This window comes from Pleurodeles waltl, chromosome 3_1 (genome assembly GCF_031143425.1).
Source record: "Pleurodeles waltl isolate 20211129_DDA chromosome 3_1, aPleWal1.hap1.20221129, whole genome shotgun sequence".
In the NCBI taxonomy this organism is placed as follows: Eukaryota; Metazoa; Chordata; class Amphibia; order Caudata; family Salamandridae; genus Pleurodeles; species Pleurodeles waltl.
Window position 1 is genome coordinate 1,637,165,624 of NC_090440.1, and position 24,545 is coordinate 1,637,190,168.

Below are 24,545 nucleotides of genomic sequence, written 5' to 3' on the forward strand. Positions count from 1 at the left end.
TCAACCTCAGCAGTTATGAAATCCAGTTTGGTCTTGCTCTGAGCTTTTGGTGCCAAGAGGAACAGTTTCAGCTGAAGCCAGATGACACTGTATCTGGTTTCAAGAGACCCGAGCTTGCTTCAGCTTTAGTCCTTGCCCAGCTGGAAATCTTTGAGCTCCAAAACAGACTAAGGGGGTTATTCTAACTTTGGAGGAGGTGTTAATCCGTCCCAAAAGTGACAGAAAAGTGACGGATTTACCACCAGCCGTATTACGAGTCCATTATATCCTATGGAACTCGTAATACGGCTGGTGGTATATCCGTCACTTTACCGTCACTTTTGGGACGGATTAACACTCCTCCAAAGTGAGAATAACCCCCTAAGTCCCAATTTAAAAAATCTCTCCACTGTAACTCACCGAGTGTAGCCAAACTGCACTCCGTCACCTTTGGCAGAAATCACACTTGGTTCCCGGTCAACCAGAATTAGAATTTTTGCTTTGATGCTTTGTTTTCTGTGTGCTTTAGAAAAAGTATTATCTCTGATCATTTTTTTGTCTTTTAGTATCTTAACATTTTCTCTATATTCGTCAATTGGTTTGGAAGTTTTATTTTGTTATTTTCCCGACTAAAAAATTGTTGGCACTGCATGAGCTTAACATGCATTTCTCTTCAAATTGCCTGCTGCTTGTACGATAGCTTCCAGAGGTTGAGCATAGTTACTCATGATACTGTATTGAGACTAAACCAAGGATTGTTTATTAACTTGGTAAAGGTACCCCTATCAAGAATAATAGCCCATTTCCTGCATTTCTAAACAACAAGTCCACATCACTGGAATTAAATGTTGTTTATAATGCTACATGAGGCCTGGTTGGGCCCTGCATACTGCATTAAAGTGATTTCTAGTCTAAATGTACTATAGACCATTATTTGCTGAAGTAAATGTCAAATATAAATTACAAACGTATATTTCTCAGAAGTGACTGAGTTGCTCACCCTAACACAAACATCCTTGTGTGCAGCTTAACTAGAATAATCTGTTCATGTATATTACAACATTCTGAGACGATATGGATTACATCTATCCAGTTTTTAACATTTACCATTACTCTGTTGAACTCAATAGCATAAACTATATGTCTGACGTGTAGCGCCAGTTGGAAATAATTTACTTCCGATTTTCATGCATATCCTCTCAGGTGGTACATTAAGCTGAGTAACGCAGAGAGATAGTTGAATCTCCGGGTGTGTTCGGAGTTATATGTCTTTGCTCGCAGATTCAACACCAAATGCTCTTCTCCTGCAGGTGAATCTTTCTACCAAGCGTGCATCATGCCCCTTATGACTTTATTTCTGGTTGTTCACTAAACAAGGTGCTTATGAAGATCAGAACTGACTAGATCCACATGCTTGTGTTAACCCTGACTGAGGCTCCTCATGAATGATTGTGGAGCTTAATAAAGATAGTTCCAGTGCAATAAGCCAGTGTCCTTGGTTAAATTGCAGACAAAGATATGAATGACTGCACTTTGTGTTGTCATTTACTGCAACAGTAACCTGATAACCGTGACCAAAATCTCGTCTTTACCACAGTTTAGTCCAGATAAAGCACTTGCCCCATCTTGGGGCAGAAATGATAGTTCTCACTTAATTCTGTTTAGAAAAGGTATCAAAACTACTCATTAGATTCAATCATTGTAAATGATAATCATTGCCAAGCAATCATTTTTAACTATTACCACTTTAAGCAATACATGGTAACTGAATAATCAATAGGTTAAGTGGCAAATACCTTAATTTAAATAATTTGAACAGTTAATGACTTCAGATTGCAAACATTTCCAGATGAAAAAATATTTTGGAATGCCTACAGTCAGCAAACTCTCCCCCAAAAACCCGTGGATCGGATTTGCACAAATTTTGATAATGTCTGCAGCTACATTTTGTGATTATTGCCCTTGAAAGTATTGGGGTCCACTAGTTCAACCCACAAGTCACCTTTCAGATGTGTAGTGAAAAAAATACACGGTCAAGTCATGGCTTTGCATGGTTGACTATGCAGAAGTGACAGATACTTTTTGTTTGTAAATTAGTATAAGACCACTGCCATTCACAGTGAAACTCTCTTAGGCCCTCAAAGCACCCTCTCAACGAAATACAAACACTTAAAGAGCATCTAAAATTTAGCAAAATGCTGGCGAGATTTTGAAATAGTGACATCCCATCAGAGACCCTCTCCTTGGCCGCACATGAAGATGACCATGTCAGCTAATTAGTACACTACACATATGACTTTGCCTAACATGCAGAATGGCCAGCTTCTACCTTTTAAAAATACCTACTTACTCACAGGCGTTCACGGGGTGTTATGTGCTGTTAAAGTCTTCAATATAGAGTATTTCAGTTTTTACCTTACCTGAGTCCTTTAAAGGAGTTGCAGCGCCTACTGTTACCGTTACAGATTTGTTTTCTTTGACATGTCCTATCTACATGATGGTACGTGCAAGCTTTTTTGCACACAGTTACATCGCTGTTAGTCCTTTAAAATACCAGAGTATAACCGTGGAGTTTTGCAGTGATGAGTAGATACTACTGTATAACATAAGCAGTGCCATTCATTCTACCCCTTGTGAGTTGAGAAAAACCTAATTAATGCTCAATGATCACGAATGGTAGGGCTGTCATGCTGGATACATATTTCAAATTGTCCATATTTGATTTAGTATGGATGTACTATTGCAGCAAACAAATCAATGCATTAAATTTTTGCTTGCTATAATAACAGTAAATGTGTCTTGTCAATTTTTAGTTCTTTTGTATGAACCAGACAATAGTGAAGCCCAGCACTTTGTCCCGCTGATAAAAGAAAAGTTACTTATGGGTAAGTTTTAACAAAATATTCTACAGTATGTCATTGTGAAATTGCTTTGTTTTGATCTCAGTATTTAGCCATTTTAGGGAGTGACTTCATTTGAAGATGGACAGCCCCATAGGTTTCCTTACATACATTACGGAAGTAAAATGTCGGCCTCAGAAACACAAACTGGTCAATAGTCCACATGCAGACATAGGTTGCCCTGTTAAAACACTGTAATATGCAGCTGCCTCAATCCTTTTCCATTCTTTAAAAATGTCATGACATAGTCTCAACATGCTTGGTAATTTGCATCAATCCAAGACTTGTGCCATTTTTCATTTTGAAACTATTTCTCACAGATGTTTGCTCATTTGTGTTCTCTATCCAGGTGACAACATTTATGTGAACCTTCAGCCTATTCACTGCCAAAGAATGTGCTTTGCTATGTCGTGCTTATCTCCATTTTTAGGAATGAGTCTGCAAGTGCGTGCGCTAGCACACGGGTCTTACGTGGGAGGCACTGTTGTATTCGGTAAAGGGCTTGGAGCATGCCTTTTGCTCACAATTTGTTGGCTTCCGTGGCATTCTTCTTTACAGCCTCGTAATTCATCAAGGAATGCCTGGCATCATTTCCGGTCCTCTGTGTGGAGCATGGATCAAGCACTCATTGATTTCAATTTAGTTCCCGTCCTCCACTCCTGACGTGATCGAGGTAGTATTTTGTTCTGTTTAACTTTCAGTCCCCTGCAAACAGAAGACTTGTGACTGGCAAAAACTTGCCCAGAACGACAAACAAGCCTGCGAGTGCATGCACTAGTTCATGTGTCTTGCATCCAAGACACTGCTGTGTTCAGTAAAGGGCTTGTAGCTCGCCTGTCACTCACCGTTTATTGGTTTGTGTGGCACTCTTCTTTATAGCCTTGTAATTCGTCAAGGCATGCCTGGCATCATTCCTGGTGCTCCGTGTAGGACCGGGATCAAGCACTAATTGATTCCAACTTAATTAGTGCCCGGCCGCTGCTCCCAACGTGATTGAGGTATTATTTTGTTCTTTTTAACTTTCAGTGCCCTGCAAACAGAAGGCATGTTTTGACATGCATGAGATTTGCCTGCCATTTACAGAACTTCAAACACAAGGCTATTTTTCCTCATTCTGATTTCTGATCATCATGAGGTCTGAAAAGAACTCCCCAGTAGTGGTTTAGAGATATTCGTAGAGCCAAAGTATGCCCTAGTCTAGAATAATAAATGTCATAATAATTTGTGCTTTTATACACTATTTGGTTGATACCACGTATATCTGCTGTGTCTATGAATATGTACAAGTCCCTTAAAGGTAGCCTGTCATAAAATCTTTTAACACTCCTATCGAACTCTGAAAGGGGTTATTAACAAAGGTACAATGACAAGGCTCTGAATTAAGACTCAGTTAGCCAGAATTTCTCCCAGCAGGGCTGAAATGAGCAAGTCTGTGGAGAAACAGCAAAGCACACACATATATACACTGCCACTTATGAGTTTAGAATAGATTAATGTGACTAATTCTTACAAAAATTTGAAGTATTTGTGTAGACTGAGTTCATGAGAACAAGTGAAATGACCCTCCGATAGTAATGATAATTTGAAAACATCTCAACTGAGCAAGCTAGTTTTCATTTTCTCACCTCTGGAGCCAAGAGGTATGAACAGCTCAGTGTCAGAGACAGGCATTTCATGTGGGCAACGCAAACATGCAGTGCTCTTGAAACTGCTACACTCTTACAAAACTGGCTTCCCAGTAACAAAAGTGGAGCCCCACCATTGAAACCTTCCAGGGAAACGCCCGATGCCCGGCACGACTAGTCTGGCCTTGTTAGAACATTGTTTTTTTTCCCTCAGTCTTTCATTATCCTAATGTTGCTAAAAAGGTGCATTTCGATACATTCTTACTATAAGGCCTATTGCTGTGGTATGTTTTAAATCCAGAGTTTGTGCTTGTCCAGACCAAAATGTTTAAAATATAGTCTACTAGGATCAGTGACATATGACTCCTACACCTTGTAGTCTTCATTGTCTTATGTAATATTTACTATGGACTGATTTACACACATGATTCATTGGCTTTGTATAATGTATGGGTGATGTACAGTGCTCTTACACCCTGCACTGGTATGAGTAGCCTTATAAAACACAAGCAATGCATGTGAGATAGGTCTTTTAAGAGATATGGGGCATTGGTGGAGCGTGGTAGTTAGGGATTTTGTGGAGAAGGTGGTTTTAGGGGGAAAGGGAGAAGGCGCTAACAATGATTGTCACACTGTGAGCACCAACGCTAAAGCATGAGATTTCATTACATCTGTAGGAATTTGTAATGGATGTCCTGTATAATAAATGGTGCTTCAATAATCGGTTCACAAGTTTAAGTACAAAACTGCTCACTAGTTCCAAATAAGGCACTATAATAAGTTGCATGCAGACAAGGCCACTGGAATTATGAGATTATGCTGCATTTTCCACATACATATGGATTGGCCACATTTGCAACATAATCTAACATATACCGCATAGTCTGCAGATTTTAACAAAAAATTATTTTAGCTCTTTCGGATCAAGAAATAGTAAAAGAAGTCCGCTCACAGCGGAAAGCCCTCCACAAAGTGACGGACCATCTTTTAATCCCTTATTACTGTATTTGGGTGGTAACCAGTACTAACAAGTTGAAATCTTTGCCCAGACAATATTACTGTGTAAACATCTTAGAATAATGAAGGAATACTGTCACAAATGTGCTGCATTACTCTACATAATTTGCTTTTTTTTTTTTTGCCACACAATTTGGTCAACTCTGCTGCATAGTTTTTTCCTCCCCCCGGAGTAATTCCAACGACCCTGCACATCGGCCAGAATTAGAGTGCAGACTGAACGGTTTGCACTTTTGCGCTTAAGGTTAGGTCTTAGCTTGCCAAAGGGACTATAATGTGTAAGGGAGGTTGCCTTTCCCCCAATCTGCCATTATCAAGAGATTTTTTGTGTCCAAATATTCACTGGTGACTCTTTACACTAGGATCAACTCATGGCTGCACAAATATCCATTGCCCACCATCTCCCTTGGCTAAATGTAGAGTTTGATGAAGAGAGTAGTCCATTTCAACAGTGACAGGGTAACCTCTCCATCAACCTTCAGTTTGGTGAAGAGGGTACTCCGTTGCTGTTGCAGTGGAGTACCCTCTACGGAAAACTCTAAATCACCTCTAAAGTCTTACTGTGACCGAAAGATGGATGGCCCTAGGTATTTGTGCAGGCAGGAGTTGATCATACTGTAGATCACGGATACTCAAAGTACGGGCCGGGGACCGCATGCGGCCCCTGACCTTTACATGCAACCCCTTGGGCTACATTGGCACTGGGCTGCTGTTTACTCGATTAGGCTCTAAAAATAAAAAAAATATTAAATAGACAGGCTACCATTTATTTCAACCTTAATTGGCCTTAAAGAAAGGAAGTAACTAGGGAGCCCTGTGCTTCACCTTAGAAACATTTTCATTTTTAAAAACATCTTGCTGCAAAAGTGTAAAAATATGACAGTGGCAAAAGTGTATTTAGTTAGCATGCAGAACCTTTTCACTTAACCGCTTTGGTGCCGACGCCCACACTACCTCCCTGGTGCGGGTCACGACCAGTGGCCGACACCAGGGAGGGGGTTAATAAATCCTCGGGTGCGTTGCACCCGAGGATTAATTTTTTTGTTTGTTTTATCCCCGGGAGACACAGAAGCTTTTCCGTGTCTCCCCCCGATCCCACAACCCGCCCCTTTGTGACGTCAGCGCGCCGCGAGGCAGGGCGACCCCCTGTGGGGGCAATTTTTTTTTTTTTTTTTTTAGTAGTTGTAGGGTTTCCCTGGGGGGCATTTTGGCCCCCAAGGAACCCAAACAACTACTAATATATATATATAACCCAAACAACTACTAATATGTGTGTATATATCTTCAAACAAGAATGGTCTCAAAGTTGCCGGGCGGCGCACTCCACTGCTTGTGTGGAGTCGGAGGACGCCAAGACACGCGGTGAGTGTTTTCAATAAATATCCCTTTACTGTGAATTGATGCAACCGCATTCCCCAAAAGATAAAAATATACACGTACAACAAACAATGAACATACATAAAAAGATTATCAATGCAGCCTATTATATATAGGCCACGAGGACATGTGCACAGAAACTAAACAAAACAAGCTATAACAACTTGATGAGTTTTAGCCCAATCGCTTGATTGTATAGGTATTTCTTTCGTGTGCTCTCTTTTTCCTTTCTATACCCCTTTTTTATCGTCCTGCTTCAAATTTGTGTTTTGGGTCATCTCGCTCTTTTCTTACTTCCTGCTCTTGCTTCTCTTTTCTTCTGTTTCTCTTCTTCCTCTTTTTCTTCCTTTTTTTTCTTTTCTTTTTTTCTCCTTCTGTTCTGTTTCTCTTTTTCTTTTCTTCTTTCTTTCTCTTCTTTTTCTTTTTCTTTCTTCTTTTTTCTGGTTCTCTCTGTTTTTTATTGTGTACAGAGAAGAGTAGGACATTTAGAAAAAATGGAAGAGAGAGCAGCCAAACGTGCTCTTAAACCTGCAACATTATTTTCAACGGTACAAGGAACTGAGAAATTGGAAGATGTTACAAAACCTACAGAAACTGCTATGACTATACAAGATATATTTTTCAAATTGGAGAAATTGTATCGGAAGGAGATAAATAAAAGCTGGGAAGTAATTGCTTTAGAGAAATACATAGAGGTTGGTAGGGTACCAAGAGGATTGCGGATCTTCACACTTCCTAATCATTTAGACATGAGACCTGAGCTACTATCAGAATGGGGAGAAAATAATATGATCTGTTCACGAAATATGATGTTGATTCTGATTATGTATGCCAAAATGGATGCGGCTGAAGCAATAAAGGAAGCACAAATATTGGAAGAAAAAGTTAAAGATATGAGCAATCAAGAAGAACTAACTAGATGTAGGAAGAAAACAGAAGACAGACTTAACAAATATGAATCCGAAATAGAATCTCGAAAACAAAGAAAATTCTATCGGGATGAACTAGATTACAAAAATGGAACAGTGTTAACCTTTGCGAAGAGGTTTGAACGTATTAAGGAACAACATTCGAAGGATATCAAATCTAAAATTCCAGCAATGTCAGAAACAATTAGTGAATCAGATATTGAAATCAGTGAAGGCGAAGAATCTGGGAGTATAAATACCAGAACAACATTGTTGGAAGAAATGCAAATCATATGCATGGATCAACAAACATCAAAAGGAAGAGGCCGAGGACGAAGTATGGGCAGAGGCCAGCCAAAAAACACAAAATCAGACATAGGAAAATTAGAAGAGGTAAAAGAAAGAAAGAACTATCCTCTTCGCAACAGACAAAGGAAGTAACAGATGATGTGAAGGAAATTGAAGAAGAAAAGTTAGTGATAAATTTATCTAATTATACACTAACAAAGGAAGAAGAGAATGTATTAAGCAAAGGACTGTCATTCTGGCCTGAACATCATATGGACAGAGTTGAAACAAAAATAGATAGGTACAAATTTATTAGAAAAATCAAGTTAGCGAAATAATTTAGCAAACATCAACCAAGATCTAGAGACCAACACAACATACAGAATGATGCAGGCTTAATAATTGACCAAATAGAAGATCTAAAAGTTTGCTATGAGTTAATGAATAACTTGGAAAATGACGAGATGACATCAAGTCAGATATTGGAAACAATGGGAATATCAACAAATACTCATGAATATAGCCACTTCAAGCCAGCTTCAAAATTCTGTCCTGTTTTAACTCCAGGAAATAAAGTAGATTTATTCTATGAAATGGTCATCAATGATCTGGAGAAATTGGAATATGCTAAACCTTCTAAAAGGGGTGAAAATCTAACTATAACTGAACGGAAAGCTCTACAACAACTGGTGGATAATCAAAATATCATCATAAAGCCCGCAGATAAGGGAGGCAATATTGTGATCCTCAATCGAAAGGACTATGTTACAGAAGCAATGAGACAAACGATAAAGAGAGTTCTGAAAAATTGGAAAATGATCCCACAGGTTCTATACAGGAGCTGATTATAAAGAAATTGGAAAAATGGCGTACTGAATGCTTGATTAATGAGGAAGAATTTAATTTTTTTAATCCGAGTCATCCAATTTTATCTACTATATACTTTCTTCCAAAAATTCATAAGACACTAATAAATCCTCCAGCAAGACCCATCATCTCTGGCTGTGGATCATAGTTTGAAAACATATCCAGATATGTGGATCATTACATTGCTCCATTGGTCTCTTCTCTTAGTTCGTATATCAAAGATACAGGAGATTTCTTGAGAATGATAGATGACATTCAATGGCAATCGGGTTATAACCTAGTAACAGTAGATGCAGTGTCATTATATACATCTATCAGACATGAAGTAGGTTTAAATGCTTTAAAGTTCTTCTTACGACAAAGAAAAATTGAAGAAAAAAATCATTCTGAAATGCTTGTTGAGATGGTGGAGCTATGTCTGAATAATAACATCTTTCTATTTGATAAAAACATCTATAAACAAGTGCGAGGAACTGCCATGGGTATTTCTCTCTCTCCTAGTTATGCCAACCTAACCTTGGGATGGTGGGAGAGGGAAATAGCATGGCAGGAAGGTTACTCTGAATATCTGAACAAGGTAGTATTATGGCTACGTTATATAGATGATTTATTCTTGATCTGGAATGGTATCAAGGAGGAATTTGCATCATATTTTAAAATTCTGAATGCAAATTAATGTGGTTTGAGTTTCACTTATGACATCAGTGACAAACAAATTAACTTTTTGGACTTCAAAGTATATGTAGATAATGATCAAATAAACACAACTGTATTTAGGAAAGCAACTTCTACCAACAGTGTTTTACACTGGAGCAGTTTCCACCCACAACCATTGATAAGAAGTATCCCATTTGGTGAATTTTTACGAATGAGACGGAATTGCTCCAATGATAAAGAAATGGAGAATCAATTTAGTATGGTACGGAAACGGTTTATACGCCGGGGATACCTAAGGACAAACATTGAATCAAGTGAGAAAAGGGCTAAGAAGATCTCTCGACAGAAAACACTGATAGATAATGGTGCAAAAAGAAAGGGAGGAAATGATAACGAGGATATGTGTCCTCGCCTAATTCTCACTTACAGCAAAGAAAGTAAGGCCATAGAATCAATATTCAAAAAACATTAGAGTATATTGAGCAGTGATCGAGACTTGACAAGGAGAATAGGTGGTAGACCACAAATATCATACAGGAGGTCACGCTCATTGAGAGACATATTGGTAAAAAGCCATTATGAGGCACCAACCATGAGGAGTTGGTTAAATAACGAGACGGTTGGCTTCTATAAATGTAATAAGTGCAAGGTATGCCAAATTGCAACAAATAGCAAAACGTATATGGATTATAGGGGTAAAACTATGCATATTCTACAAAGGATTACATGTGACAGTCAATATGTAGTTTATATGCTTGAATGTGAATGTGGTTTGAGATACATTGGAAGTACAATCTGTCCATTGAAGAAAAGGATTTTGGAACATACCAGAGCCATTACAAATCAAGATATGAGCTACACAATGGCAAAGCACTTTGCAAACTCACACACTAATGATTGGAGATCGTTACGCTTTATGGGTATAGCACAAATGAAGAGGAGTGAGAGAGGAGGAGACAGAACTAGAAAGTTAAGACAAATGGAGAGCAAATTTATTATTCAGCTCCGTACAAAGATGCCTTACGGGCTGAATATGGATGAGGAATTATATGTGCATTTGTGACTTTGTAACATGGATAAATACATGGTAACAAGGACATATATGCAGGGTGGCTATTGATTTAATATTACTAAATCACAATATATTCTTGTCAAACAATGAGAGTTATAAAGTTGGAGAGAATTGATGTTTATTGATGCTTATGCAGAATAGAATTAACTAAAAATGAGACAAAGACTGTTATAATTGCAAATGAAATCAATAAATTTTAGGGTTAATGTAGAAATGTTTGACTAAGAAAATGCTGAAACTTTAGATTGACAGGAACTCCTTAAACATATATGAAAATGCATTAGATGTCAAAGGGAGAATAGTGTCACACATGTACAGCTTTAATAATTAGTGTGAAGTAATCAATCAGTAGGAAACCAAACCAGTGTGAAATAGAAGGGAGTATTACTATACTAGAGAACGCATGAAAAGAATATTATACATTGAGAATGGTATTTTTAATTAAGTTTTATATTTGGATTTTCATTTCATTTTTATTGAAATTTTGAATAATATCAAATTTATTTTGTCTTTTGGAAACTACACCATCCATAATGCATTGTGTATGATGTAACACTATGGGGTATAAATAGCAAAAGGGAAAAGGGACTCATTCACTGTGAACAAGACTCCTGAGGGAGTTGAAACGCGTTGGTGGTTGTTATTTGGAATAAATATGCACTATTGAAAACCTCGTGGAGTGCAGTGAATACTTTTGGTATAGATATATCCATGTAGATATATATATATAGTGTATATAGTGATCACTTTTGTCAATACATGTGTGGTTTCCCTGGGGACTGTGATCGGCCCCCGGAAAACCAGACCCACATATAAAAGTGATATTGATAGATATATATATATATATTTGCCACCAGTCGTCTTGCAGTTGCAGCTTGCGTCTTCAAAGCAATGCACATACTTCAACTGACGCATTTCAACTGTAGCTTTTAGGCAGCAATACAAAAGTCAAGTAAGTATTGTGATTATGTTTCTGCTACAAAAGGATCAGACTTTTGTCTAGTGGCAGTTTTAGTGCCATAAAGAAGTGCAGAAGGTTTATATGCCTACTGCAAAGAGCAAATCTGTATTTTATGTAAATAGCTGAGTACATTAGTAAAGTCAACCATTACCTGCGCCATAATACAAATGAAATGTATGTGCGGGGTGGGGGGCGGCTATGGAGAGATGAAGGGCACTTTTGCTGGGTGGTAATGAGGGAATCCGAGGAGGAGGGAGTGGGAGCACCAATAATGATTGTTGGACTGTGCGTAGGAGGTGCTAAAGACTGTGACAAATGGTATGTGACAAGGTGTTTTATGAGTGTTTTGAAAGAACGTGCTGATTGAGGGAAGAAGCGCAGGTAAGGTGGCCTCTACTGCTGCACGTATCTCTCACACACCATCGATTTTGTGACTGTCTACGTAGGTTAGTGTTTTAGAGCAACAGTTTAGCCAATAGCAGAGATGGCATCTTGATGGATGACTGCTGCTGTCACTCGGGTTATAGAGGACAGCTCTGACATAGGATCAGAGACTGAGACATCAGATACTGAGACAGCATCTGAGCGATAGGACAGTGGCGCAGACTCTGGGAGTGATTTTTCAGTGGGAGGAGTCCCATTCGATAACTCCTCTTCCAGTAAATTGAGGGAGGTGATGAGGACAGTCCTGCTGTCCCTTTGCAAGCACAGTCTGTGCAATGGGGTAGTAGTGGGTTAGCCCAACCCAGAGAGCAGGTGAATGTGGCGGCAAGCAGAGAGAGAGAGTGCTCTCTTGGGAGCTCCCCAATTCAGTTCAGCCCCAAATTCCACCGCCCAAATCGTATTGTGGAGACATAAAAATTATCTATCTCAAAACAAACTGGTTTTGTAAGGGAGGCACCTGTGTTTTTTTTTGTCCTGGGTTCGGCGGCCATATAGAGAAGCATACTAAACCCAAACATTTCTGGAAACTAGACATTCGGTGGAGTCCACAGAGGTGTGACTTGTGTGGATTCCCCAATGTTTTCTTACCCAGAATACCCTGCAAAACTGAAATGTTGAATAAAAACTCTATTTTTCTTGCATTTCTGTCACACAAACTACAGGAATATGCTGGGATCCACAAAATTCCTACCACCCAGTGATTCCTCACCTGTCCTGATAAAAACACTACCCCACTTGAGTGCCTATACCTAGTGCCTGCGTCAGGAATGGATCACCCCAGGGTCAACAGCTGCCTCATGTAAGGACCAACATTGACCGTTGTGTGATCTATTCCTGTCGGGGGCACCAGGACTACCCACACAAGTGAGGTACCATTTTTATCAGGAGACTTGGGGGAACGCTGGGTGGAAATTTGTGGCTCTTCTCCGATTCCAGAACTTTCTGTCACCGAAATGTGAGGAAAAAGTGTTTTTTTTTTTTTTGGGCCAAATTTTGAGGTTTGCAAATGATTCTGGGTAACAGAACCTGGTGAGAGCCCCACAAGTCACCCCATCCTGGATTCCCCTAGGTGTCTAGTTTTAAAAAATGCACAGGTTTGGTAGACTTCCCTAGGTGCCGGCTGAGCTAGAGGCCAAAATCTACAGCTAGGCACTTTGCAAAAAACACGTCCGATTTAAATGTAAAAATGTGATGTGTCCATGTTGCGTTTCCTGTCGCGAGCATTAGGCCTACCCACGCAAGTGAGGTACCATTTTTATCAGGAGACTTGGGGGAACACAGAATAGCAAAACAAGTGTTATTGCCCCTTGTCTTTCTCTACATTTTTTCCTTCCAAATGTAAGACAGTGTGTAAAAAAGACGTCTATTTGAGAAATGGCCTGTAATTCACATGCTAGTATGGGCACCCCGGAATTCAGAGATGTGCAAATAACCACTGCTTCTCAACACCTTATCTTATGCCCATTTAGGAAATACAAAGGTTTTCTTGATACCCATTTTTCACTCTTTATATTTCAGCAAATGAATTGCTGTATGCCCGGTATAGAATGAAAACCCATTGTAAGGTGCACCTCATTTATTGGCTCTGGGTACCTAGGGATCTTGATGAACCTACAAGCCCCATATATCCTCGCAACCGGACGAGTCCAGCACACGTAACTGTATATTGCTTTAAAAAATCTGACATTGCAGGAAAAAGTTACAGAGTAAAACATGGAGAATAATGGCTGTTTTTTCAGCTCACTTTAATTTTTATTTTTTTATTTCTGCTGTTATTTTCTGTAAGAAAACCTTGTAGGGTCTACACAAATGACCCCTTGCTGAATTCAGAATTGTGTCTGCTTTTCAGAAATGTTTAGCTTTCCGGGATCCAGCATTGGTTTCACACGCATTCCTGTCACTAACTGGAAGGAGGCTGAAAGCACCAAAAATAGTAAAAATGGGGTATGTCCCAGTAAAATGCCCAAATTGTGTTGAAAAATTTGGTTTTCTGATTCAAGTCTGCCTGTTCCTGAAAGGTGGGAAGATGGTGATTTTAGCACCAGAAACCCTTTGTTGATGCCATTTTCAGGGAAAAAACCACAAGCCTTCTTCTGCAGCCCTTTTTTCCAATTTTTTGGAAAAAAACAAAATGTTCACTGTATTTTGGCTCATTTCTTGGTCTCCTCCAGGGGAAATCACAAACTCTGGAAACCATTAGAATCCCTAGGATGTTGGGAAAAAAAGGACGCAAATTTGGCATGGATAGCTTATGTGGACAAAAAGTTATGAAGGCCTAAGCGCAAACTACCCCAAATAGCCAAAAAAGGGCTCAGCACTGGGGGGATAAGGCCAGGAAGCTAAGAGGTTAAGTGCAACTTACTATATCAGTGCATTGAGAATGTTTACTTTAAAAGTGATAGTTTTCAAACTTGGAATTTAGAAATGTTAATTCTTTCTTCTACCGTGACAACAACGTCAATAGTGAATTAAAGAGGCAAGTCAGTTATGTGTCCTTTTTGGTGCCCTGGGTTCCTTTTACAAAATTATAGTTTATCAAATCAAACACAGAAGCAGGTTTTGTATAGTGCTCACCCTGAAATCATGTATTTTGAGGTCCTCTTACATGTGATTATGAAGGAAAAGGAGGGTAAGTGAAAATATACAATTGCCTATGATCTCACACTTAGGGAAAGTGGGGAAGTCAGGATTAATCCCACGTTTTCTAGTTTCACATAGTTCAATTCAGCCACTAGATGCATAGCCTTTGCTTTGCCTACACCTTCCTTACTGCCAAACCCCACAACCAGCTCGCCCCGTTGCCACCCTTCTGGTATCAATGCAGCCCTGGGGCACATCACAGGCCAAACCTTTTGGTCCCTGGGAAAATGTTTGTGAGTACCCCTGTTGTAGAGAGTCACTGTTGGCTCTTTAAAGGTCCGCATGCCTGATAGACAGGCAAGTGAACATTAAGTTTGTAAGCGATGGAGCTTTCTCCGTCGCTGTCATACTCCTCCGACAGTCCAAAGGAGTACGGGCCATCGGACATTTGGTGATTCCACCGCCCACCAACTTAAAGTGGGCAGTCAAATGCCCAGTTTTCACTGCCAATTACTGCCAGGTTTTGGTGGTAAGGAGCAGTAAAAACTGCAGACTAGTCCCCACACAATGGGAGACAACTCCCATGGTGTGGGGGGCATTAGTTTTTGTATGATAAAAAAAAAATCCTGCTTTGGGATTTTGTTATTGAAAAAAACAAAAACGTGGTTAACGTCAAACAGACTGTACCGTCATTTTAAAAGTACCATTTGTCAAACTTTTAATACATTGACAGGAACCACCATCACAGCGATTCCTGCCAATGTTGAGAGATGTCCGCTGGGGTGGCAAACATCTCTAAATTTGGTGGGCAGAGAACCCTTAATATGTGGGAATGAAGTACTCTGCACCACAGACAGATTTACCTTTGGGCCTGATTTAACTGTCAGTATGGCGAGTTGTCTCCCACAGTGTGGGGGATAATTTTGCAGTTTTGACTGCCACTTACCTCCAGTGGGTAGGGGCAGTGAAAACTAGCCATTTGACTCCCCACTTTAAATCGTGTTGATGGTCAAATTGGCAAAACGTCGATAGCTCCTACTCTGTCAGGCAGTCGGAGTACTTTGTCAGCTATAGCAAAGGAGTAGTCTCTGTCACTGACATACTTAAGTTCAGCCTGTCTGTGTAGGAGGTTGGCTCTCTATATAGTGTGCAAAAATGATGTGCACTGTGCAGGGAGTCCAAGCAACCCCACCTTGGTTTACAGAGGTAAAAACTAGACCACATAATGCTCTATTTTGTATGTTAACTTGGTCAAGCAGTTTGCTCAATCTTGGAGAAGTGCAAAGCATTTGTTGTACTCACAGTATCAATAAATGTGGACACCCTCTCAAAAGAAGAACTCAAGACCACTTCACAAAAATACTTCATAACATTTTGAATACTAAGATCATCATAATTGGGTAAGTATGTTTTTTTAAGTTGTGATTTTCAAAGTTTACAAACTGTCTTTCTTTTTTGCGTAATTACGCACCATACATCAATGGGAGGGTGCAGAGCACATAGGTGAGCCAAGAGCTGTGTGCAAAGGTGCCCTTGGAAGCAGAAGGCAGGTCACTTTGAGGGTGGAATGCAGGTCAGCAGGGCCACTCTGGGGAGAAATTCTTACGTGTCCTGAAGTCCCTCGACTGGGGCTTCCTCCTGGTTCTTTGAGAGTCCGGAGTGGACTTTTCTTCTGGGTTTCCCGCACTGGGGGTACAGCACCCCTGGCAATTATACAGTTCAGCCACTGGAGGTCGCAGTGCCACCAAACTTGGCACACTTGCAGGGTTTGTCCTCTGGGTCTGTCGGGTGGAATTTGGTCTGGCCGCTCTGTCCGGTTTCTTGGTCAGCAGCCAGTCAGTGAACTGGACTTCATTAGTCTTTACTTCTTTGTTGCAAGAAGTGATGCCTTCACTCCGAAGGGAGATCTTTGGTGATTTTCAGACGGATTGAGGTCATCTGGGGTTTTGTAGAGTCCTTCCGATGTCCATGCAACCCCTCACTGGTGATTATTGAGTCCTGGGGGCAGCAGACAGGGTTGGGCGCCTGTTTCTTTGTGCAGCAGGAATGCAGTTCTCGAGCCTAGGGTCTTCTTTGTTGCTGGCCTTCTTGTGTCCTTGGAATCCGATCTGCAGATCTAGGGGTGCCCACTAAATACTGCATTTAGAGGGCGATTAGGGGAGTACCTAGTAGTGACCAATGGGTAATCTACCTTAGGGTGGCTACACCCTCTATGTGACCACTTCCTTTGGGCAGAGGTCGGTTCCCTATCCCTGATAGGCTATTTTCCTACCATGCAAGATGGAGGAAAATAAAATGGAGAGGTCACCTCGCATGCAACACCTTAGGGGTGGTGCAAGCTGGGGGTGGCCACTTCTCCTGTCCTTTGTGCATTTTCCCATCATTGCTCCTTCCAAAAGTGGGGGTTTGCAATGGGGATGGCCATCTGCTGTTAGCAGCGGGTCTGGGGTTTGAGTTTCAAGGGAGGCAAGCCCTTTGAAGCTCTCAGGCAGGGTACACATACCGGGGGGAGGAGGTGTAACACCTCAGCCCAGGAAGGGCTTTGTTTTCTGAACCCAGAGAGCAAAGGCTGTTACCCCAGGGTTCCAAAATCTTGTCTGGTGGTGGCAGGCAGGCTGATTGTGACTGGACAGGGACCATTCCAGGGTTAGTCAGCTTTTGCAGGGGTCACCTCTAAGATGGCCCCTGGGTACATTTTGCAATCAATCCAATCCTATTACCATTTTGAATTTATTGTTCCGAGTTGTTTGATACCAAACAACCCAGGGTTCAGAGTGGCCATCATGAAGCTGTGAAACTTGTACTGACCAGTGTCCAGCACATGCATGTAAAATGGATGTTCTGTTCACTTACTATGCCCCAGGTTTGGCAAGGACCTAGTAGTGCCATATTGCTCATGCATCTATGCCCACATATGTTAGTATAGTGCACCCTGCCTTAGGACTGAAAGGCCTGCCAAAGGGGTGACTTACCCATATTGCATGCAGTTTGTAGCGGAGAGGTGACATAGGCTGTGTGCCATGTCAGTTTTGCATTTTAGGATTGCACCAGAACACACAGCCTGCAATGGCAATGTTGGGTGCACTTCAATGCATGGTCCCTGAGGGGGGCACAATCTGTGCTGCTGCTCTCAGGGGCCTACCCTTGGTACCCCATGCCCTCGCTACCTAAGTACCATTTACTTTTTCTTCTGGCAGCTAAAGGTGTTGCCAATTGTGCCAATGCATCACAAAGGTTTTGGGAAAGAGATCTGGCCCAGGAAACCTTGTTAGCAGGGGCCCTGGGCACTAGCATCTTTGAAACCACATCTGATACCAGGCAAAAGGGAGAGGCTGACCATGTCAAAAGAGGCACTTTCCTACAGTCTGTAAATCAGGCAGGCAGACCTTCAGTTTGGTGGAGTACCTCTCCTCCAAACTCTAAATCAGCCCCTTTATTTCTTCAGGTTTCCCCAGATTTACAACGTTGTGTTTTGGAAACATTTGTAATCAGAAAGTTATGTATATTCTGATCTGTGCGTTCTATGTTTTTCTCTGGATGTCGGTCATTGAGATTTTAGCCTATCATTCAGATGGGTTGTGGCACCTGGATGCAAGAGAGTATGAAAACCTGAATCCTTAGATTTAAAGGATAGTAACTCTTTGGTGAACTTTAGGGATCCAACTACTTGGGGGGCAAAATGGGGTGGAGTTACTGCACCCAGTAAACAAGTTTACCCTAGGTAAGTACAACCTCTTCTGAATATTCACTTAAAAAGGTAAATTACTTGAGGAATTGAAGCAAATGTTGTATGTATATGAATGTATTGGATGTTTTCCCTACTGAATGCAGCAGGATTGACGTCCCGAAATGTGCTTGCAGAATATTGTAGTTGTGGTGTTTGGCCCGCAATCTGCAGTTCTGATTCTTACACAAGCAAGGGTTTGTAGAGGGATCAAAATGTAGCCCCATACTTTAAAAAATGGGGCCTTATAGATGGTCTCCTTCTGCCTCCATCATTTTCTGGCATCGGTTATGACATTCTAAAGTTTCAGAGTTAAGTTAAAGCAAATCTCTGACGTATCTCTATTGGCTACTGACATTGTGTGGATATATTTGAACTGAATGACTAATGTTTTGTTTAGTGGGCCCCTCTGGTATTTAATCCTTGCAAGCTGGATCTCCTCAGTAGGCCCTCTGTAGACGTTGTAGATGTTTGATCTAAATTCTCTGATTCTTCCTTCAACAGAAAATGCAGCTCATAGACACTTTCTCTTCTTGGGGCCCCAGTTGTTTTTTTCATCTGGATTACTATCCATGGTAACTCCCGCAGACTTTTGCTGCTCTTTCAGTAGGTGGTGAGTCTATATTCAGTTACTCACTCCTCTGGGGAATTGATTAAGGGGTAAAGCTATTTAGTGCTGGCTGTGTCAGTTTAATTAATGCTCTTCTTTATTCAATTTGTTTTCTACTTTCGCCCAATATCACCTGAATATGTTTTTCAATGTAATTAAACATTTCATTGAAGAACTTAGTAAATCATGTTTTTGGTTGTCCAACAACAGTTTTTCTTACAGAAAAATGAACATTTGGAAAATAAACTACAAGACCCCATACACTAAGACTTCTTTAGCGCAAATCTTTAAAATGCAAGTTTAGACACTCGATTTACACCCTCAGATTAGTAAAACAATAGTACTTATCTATTTGTGAGCAGTAAAAAATGAAGATGCCTTGTAAAGGTTATTTGAATGCACAGTTCTCTGTTGTATTGCTGCTGCATATCTACAATAAAGGAAGAGATTCATAATGTTGGCCTCTGTGATTTGCCATAATGTTAACGTTGTTATAAGATGAGGAATTACAGGATTAAAAATTGATTAAACATTCAAGGGACCAGAGACATTATTTTATGGCTCACCATCAAACTTTATCTGTTGTACCACATAGCACAATTTGAATTTCCATAACAATTAATTTAAACTATAAACGATCTAATTAAAGTTACATGGAGGCAGTCCTTTCCTACGGAGTTTGGTGCCTAATGACCTACCATAATTAACTGCATTTATATAGTTCTAACTAGCCCTCTCCTGTCACTTCAGCTTGCTTCCTGGGTAAGGGGGTTACGCAGAAATGAGTTCTTTGAGCATTATGACATCTATAAACACCGGTTTTTATCCTCTGCAAAACCTTCAGAGGTTTTCTTGAAACCTGAAAAGAAGAGACATGGAATACCAGAGGTCTGAACCTTGCATGGGGAAGGATGTTCCACTGCACCATGTGTATGCAGCCATTTCAATGACTGGTCAGTTCTGAGAGGCTAAATTAAAAAATATGCTGTTACGATAATATTGAGATGGTAGACGTTTGCAGGACTAAGTGAGAAAGATGCAAAGATTACATACCTGTAAATGGGCTATTCAAGGCTGCATAGACCTGCTAAATTATATTTCACCAAATCCAAGCTTTCAGTATCATCTGGCTTGTTGTGCCTTCCCGGCTTGCATACGTATGACAAAAATGCATTTTGTCTAATTATGTTTAGAATTCTAATATCGGGTCGCATCCTGTCAAGTTCTAACACAGTGGCTGTGTCCCTCAAATCAAAGTAGTCTCTTCAGTGTGATTTGTTTTTTGCCCAGTATCCCATGATCGTGCCTGAGAAAATGGTATTAATAGTAAAAATGTGGTTCGAAGCGCTATTAAATGTAAATGATTATTATATTTGTCTCACTTGTATTTATCAAGGGCATTTGCACAGTTCTTCTGACCTAGACCTTTGCTCAGTTCTTCTGACCTTGACTTGAAAGTAGTGTTCATAATTGTTTACATTTCTTGTAGAAGAGAATGATCAGAATTCAGAAAACGAAGATGATGAGGAAGAGGACAGTGAAGATAGTGAAAGTGAAGAATCGACAGATGGCAGTAACACTGACGACAGCAGTGATGAAACATCTGACTCTTCCAGCGATCCGGAAGAAGATTCGTAACAGTCTGGATTTCCATACATTGTACTGAGCATAATCATACTGTTAAGTGTTATGTGGTACAGTACCTTTGGAAAGCGGCTGGCAGACCTCAAAGGGCTGACTGCCTTAAGACTGGCCTTAAAGGTGAAGAAGACACAATATCTTTTTGGTGAAGTTTGTCGAATAGGTGGGAAAGGGCTTGGAGGGTACTTTTGCTACTTATACATTGAATTTTTGTACAAAAGCCCATTACGAAAAACAGTCACACAAACTACGTTTTATGTATTGTCATAGAAAATCAAGTTGCTTGGAAGGACCCAAGACTGCCTTTTTTATTTTCCTCTCTGGTGCAATATACCTGTTTAGAAAGAACATGAAAATACTTTCATGTTAATAGTATGTGGCAAACAGTTACAACATTTATTAAAGGGTATATCCCTCGAAATTGTTACTCAGTGCTCCATGCTTATTTTCCCCAAGGAAATGTGAAAAATAACAGTTCGGAGGAAATGCTAAGAAATGATGTGCCATCTTGATACAATTGAGCATTTCCTTAACAAGACAACATACTGCTAGATGTCTGTGCTTGTTAAAAGATACAAATCTAAAAACGAATTCATTCTTAAGTCACACTGTTTAGCTGTACTTTCATTTTCTGACGTCGGATGGTTATTGTCACAGGCAACACGTTTGCATGCGATTCCCTTACAACGTGGAAGTGAAAGCTCTTGGTCATTTTCATGACCTGGCACCGCTGTTAGATGGTTTCCAGAGCTTTCTTGATAGCTTGAAAACGGAGAGGTCGTATGGCGCATGATTTAAGAATGCAACTCCACAATTAAAGTCATGCCTTAACTGAACTATCCCTGAATTAAATGTATTTCTTTGCCATGCCCAGACGATTGCTTTCTGGAGTTTATTTCATCACCCCACATGGCTTAGTGTAGGGTGATGAGATTTTCAAGGCGTAGGCAAGATATAATGATACCATGCTTACAAGAGTACTCCTTATGTTGAGGCAAGTTCACTGCTCCTGATATATAACATGTATCTCTGATGATTGGAGTACTTTCATCCTGTCTGCATTGGCATCCTGGTCTAAGCAAAATGTTTTGAACCGTTATTTTGTGCACTCGAAGGAACAGTGTGAAATCCTAGGTCAGATAGGTGTAACCCGAAATTAGGTAGAATATGCTGCTTGGCATAATGTACCCGGCGCCCCACTGAGCTTCCTCAATGGGAATTTTACTTTACAACTACATACAGATGTTTCCAGTTGCAAATGTTGGCAATATATGCCCAAGAAACAAAAGCAAAAGGAGGAAGCTTTATTTTGCAATCTTGTGCGCAATCATGTGTTTCTTACCCCTTTGAGTAATCTTCAAAATGTGTGAAATGAATAAATAATACAGGAAGCTCGTAAATTGTAAGACCTCATACTACCTTATGTTTTTTTTTAAGTATTCCTCTATCGGTGCCACTTTCTGGGCTTTGTGCAGTCGCAGAATAAATCCTGTGCTCAGAAGTGCATGCTATTACTTATTCATTGTGGTGTAATATGGGGAAAGCTTAATTCGTCAAATACATTAGTTACTTGCATTCCACAAAGTTGCAGAACAGAGGTTTGAAGATAAAAGTTTCTGCAGGATTTCCGGGACCAGCCTTATTTGGCTGCTAGTCTATCTCCATCCCCAAGTTCTTTTTATTCATATTAAAACTGGTCCACCTACCCACCTTGTATGTTCGATTTTTAACTGCGCCTTTATAAACTAGCTCTGTGGACATTAGTCCTAATGATTGAAAGAGATGAAATGTTGGTGTTGATTAGAACTAGGTGTACTGGGATTACCTTAAATGGAATTTTCCCTTACCACTAACCCAGATGTCTCCAGTTGTCAAATTATGGCAATGTATTCCCAAGAAAGAAAAGGAAAAAGAGGAGGAAAGATGGCATCTGCAGATAGACCCCAGACATGTTCCTGAGATCTAGCTACCCGAACTGAGCATCATGTTGGACAGATTATGGCCACATGTACAAACCACAGGCAATGTTCTTAGATTGCTAGCTTTAAGGACAGTAATGGCAACACTGTGTTTTCGTAATTTTATCAGAAACTGTATTCACCTATATGGAAAATAAAGTCGGAGGGGATGTAAAGGCACCCTAAAGATATACTTGAGTTTCCAAAGTGCTGTGGGGCATCAAATAACCATAGATGGAATATCCAAGCCTATACTGAACGTTTGGGGAGGGTAAATGTCCTGAGCCATGCAGTAGACTTATTTGTCTGTGTTTAGAAAATACAACACCTAAACGCATAATTGTCCTATTCAAACCTATGTGGCCAGGGATTTGTGCACTTAATCCGTAAATGGTTTTTGGCATAGTAAAATAAAATAATTAATGTTAACTACAAATTATAGAACATACTTTCTTACTAACCACAGTTAGAAAATCTATGTAATAATTGTAGGATTGACAACAGAAATAATGATCCCTGTATGCATAAAACCTGAATGAAACAGGATTAAAGCATCTCCAAAATCTAGACTCTTTTGTGATATGAACTGCATTGCATGGACCTTGTACTCTACATGAGTCACCATGTCTTTAGATTCATGAAGTCTTTTGAATGGATGGGGTAGGACTTCCTGTTTCTTGCTATAATCCAGCATGTGTCACTTTTACAGTTCTGTTGGGGCCAGCCACATCATCTAAACAACCATAGGAATCATCAATCCAAAACATAACGCATGACTGAGCCTGTAGGCAATAAGTAGGATGAAGTCATGACAATCTGTACAGAAATGAGCACTGCATGGGCTTCTATTCATCAAAATGCCTGGGGTAGTGGAAATGACATCACATGCCCTTTGACGCGATTAAACCATAGGAAGTAACCTACTGTGACTGACCCTGGTGATTTCACAAGAAGTGATGTCAACATAATCATTGTGCCTGGTTTCATTATTAAAAGTGACAACACCGAAATTAAAATAAGAACAAGTGACAAAGAAAAACAAGAAAGTATACAAAAATAGATAAGTGTTCTTACTTATAAACCACATATTCTCTAGGTCAGGGCTCTCCAACGTTTTTAGTAGTAAGAGCTACTTATGTTCAATGAAAATCATTCTGTGCTACTAATAATATTAATACCATGCACATACAAAAAATTATACTAGTTGCTACCCTATGCAAAATTACCAGCCATGATCACGTCAGTGCAAGATTACCAGCAGTAATGTGAAAAAGGCTTTTTACATTTTGAGTGCCTCTACAAGAGTAATACATAACGGCCACGTCTGTGAGGCCCTTGGCACCACAGTAATAAAACCAAGATAATATTACCTTATCATAAATCTCCCAATCCTGCGTAAATTATCATTCAAATATCAGCTTTAAATATAGTATGGAAATTAGGGGTTTTGAAAATACACTTATTTTCATATTGAGTACTCGCTTGTCAATTTTGGCATACATATATTAATTCAACCAAGCAAAAGCTTCTAGATTATTAGCCTGGGGTGCACACAGGAGAACTACTTACATTTAGCTGAAGAACTACCAGTAGCTCATGAGCTACTCATTGAAGAAGCCTGGTCTAGGCTCCTGTGATGAAGTGCCAGGTGCTCAATCACAAAAAGTCATCAGCATAGACTAGAGCTTAGGTCAGAATTACTTTCTTCAGTAGCCAATTTTGTGCAGATACTTGTTTCAGATGCAGTTTAAAAACTTGTTAAATCAAAATCTATTGCAACTCCCGCTCCTAGTTAAATGGCCTCTAAACAGCACTTGTTGCATTTTATTCAGGCTCACTGACACCCTGTATCACAAAACCCACGTCTTTACTCACTAGATGTGGGCAAATTCACCCAAGTGGGAAAATCTTGCTTGGTGTAGATTCCATAAGTACAG

General features: G+C 40.1%; 1 protein-coding gene across 1 annotated transcript in view; it reads left to right on the plus strand.

The window, feature by feature from the left end:
- The window catches only part of ERICH2 (glutamate rich 2), a 255,391-nt gene extending 232,216 nt beyond the window's left edge, over positions 1-23,175 (plus strand). The window contains exons 12-13 of the mRNA XM_069225316.1: positions 2,793-2,864; positions 20,499-23,175. Of these exons, the coding sequence (XP_069081417.1) occupies positions 2,793-2,864; positions 20,499-20,647 (221 nt within the window). The 3' untranslated portion in view covers positions 20,648-23,175. The remainder of the gene's footprint in view (positions 1-2,792; positions 2,865-20,498) is intronic.
- Positions 23,176-24,545: the final 1,370 nt, after the last annotated feature.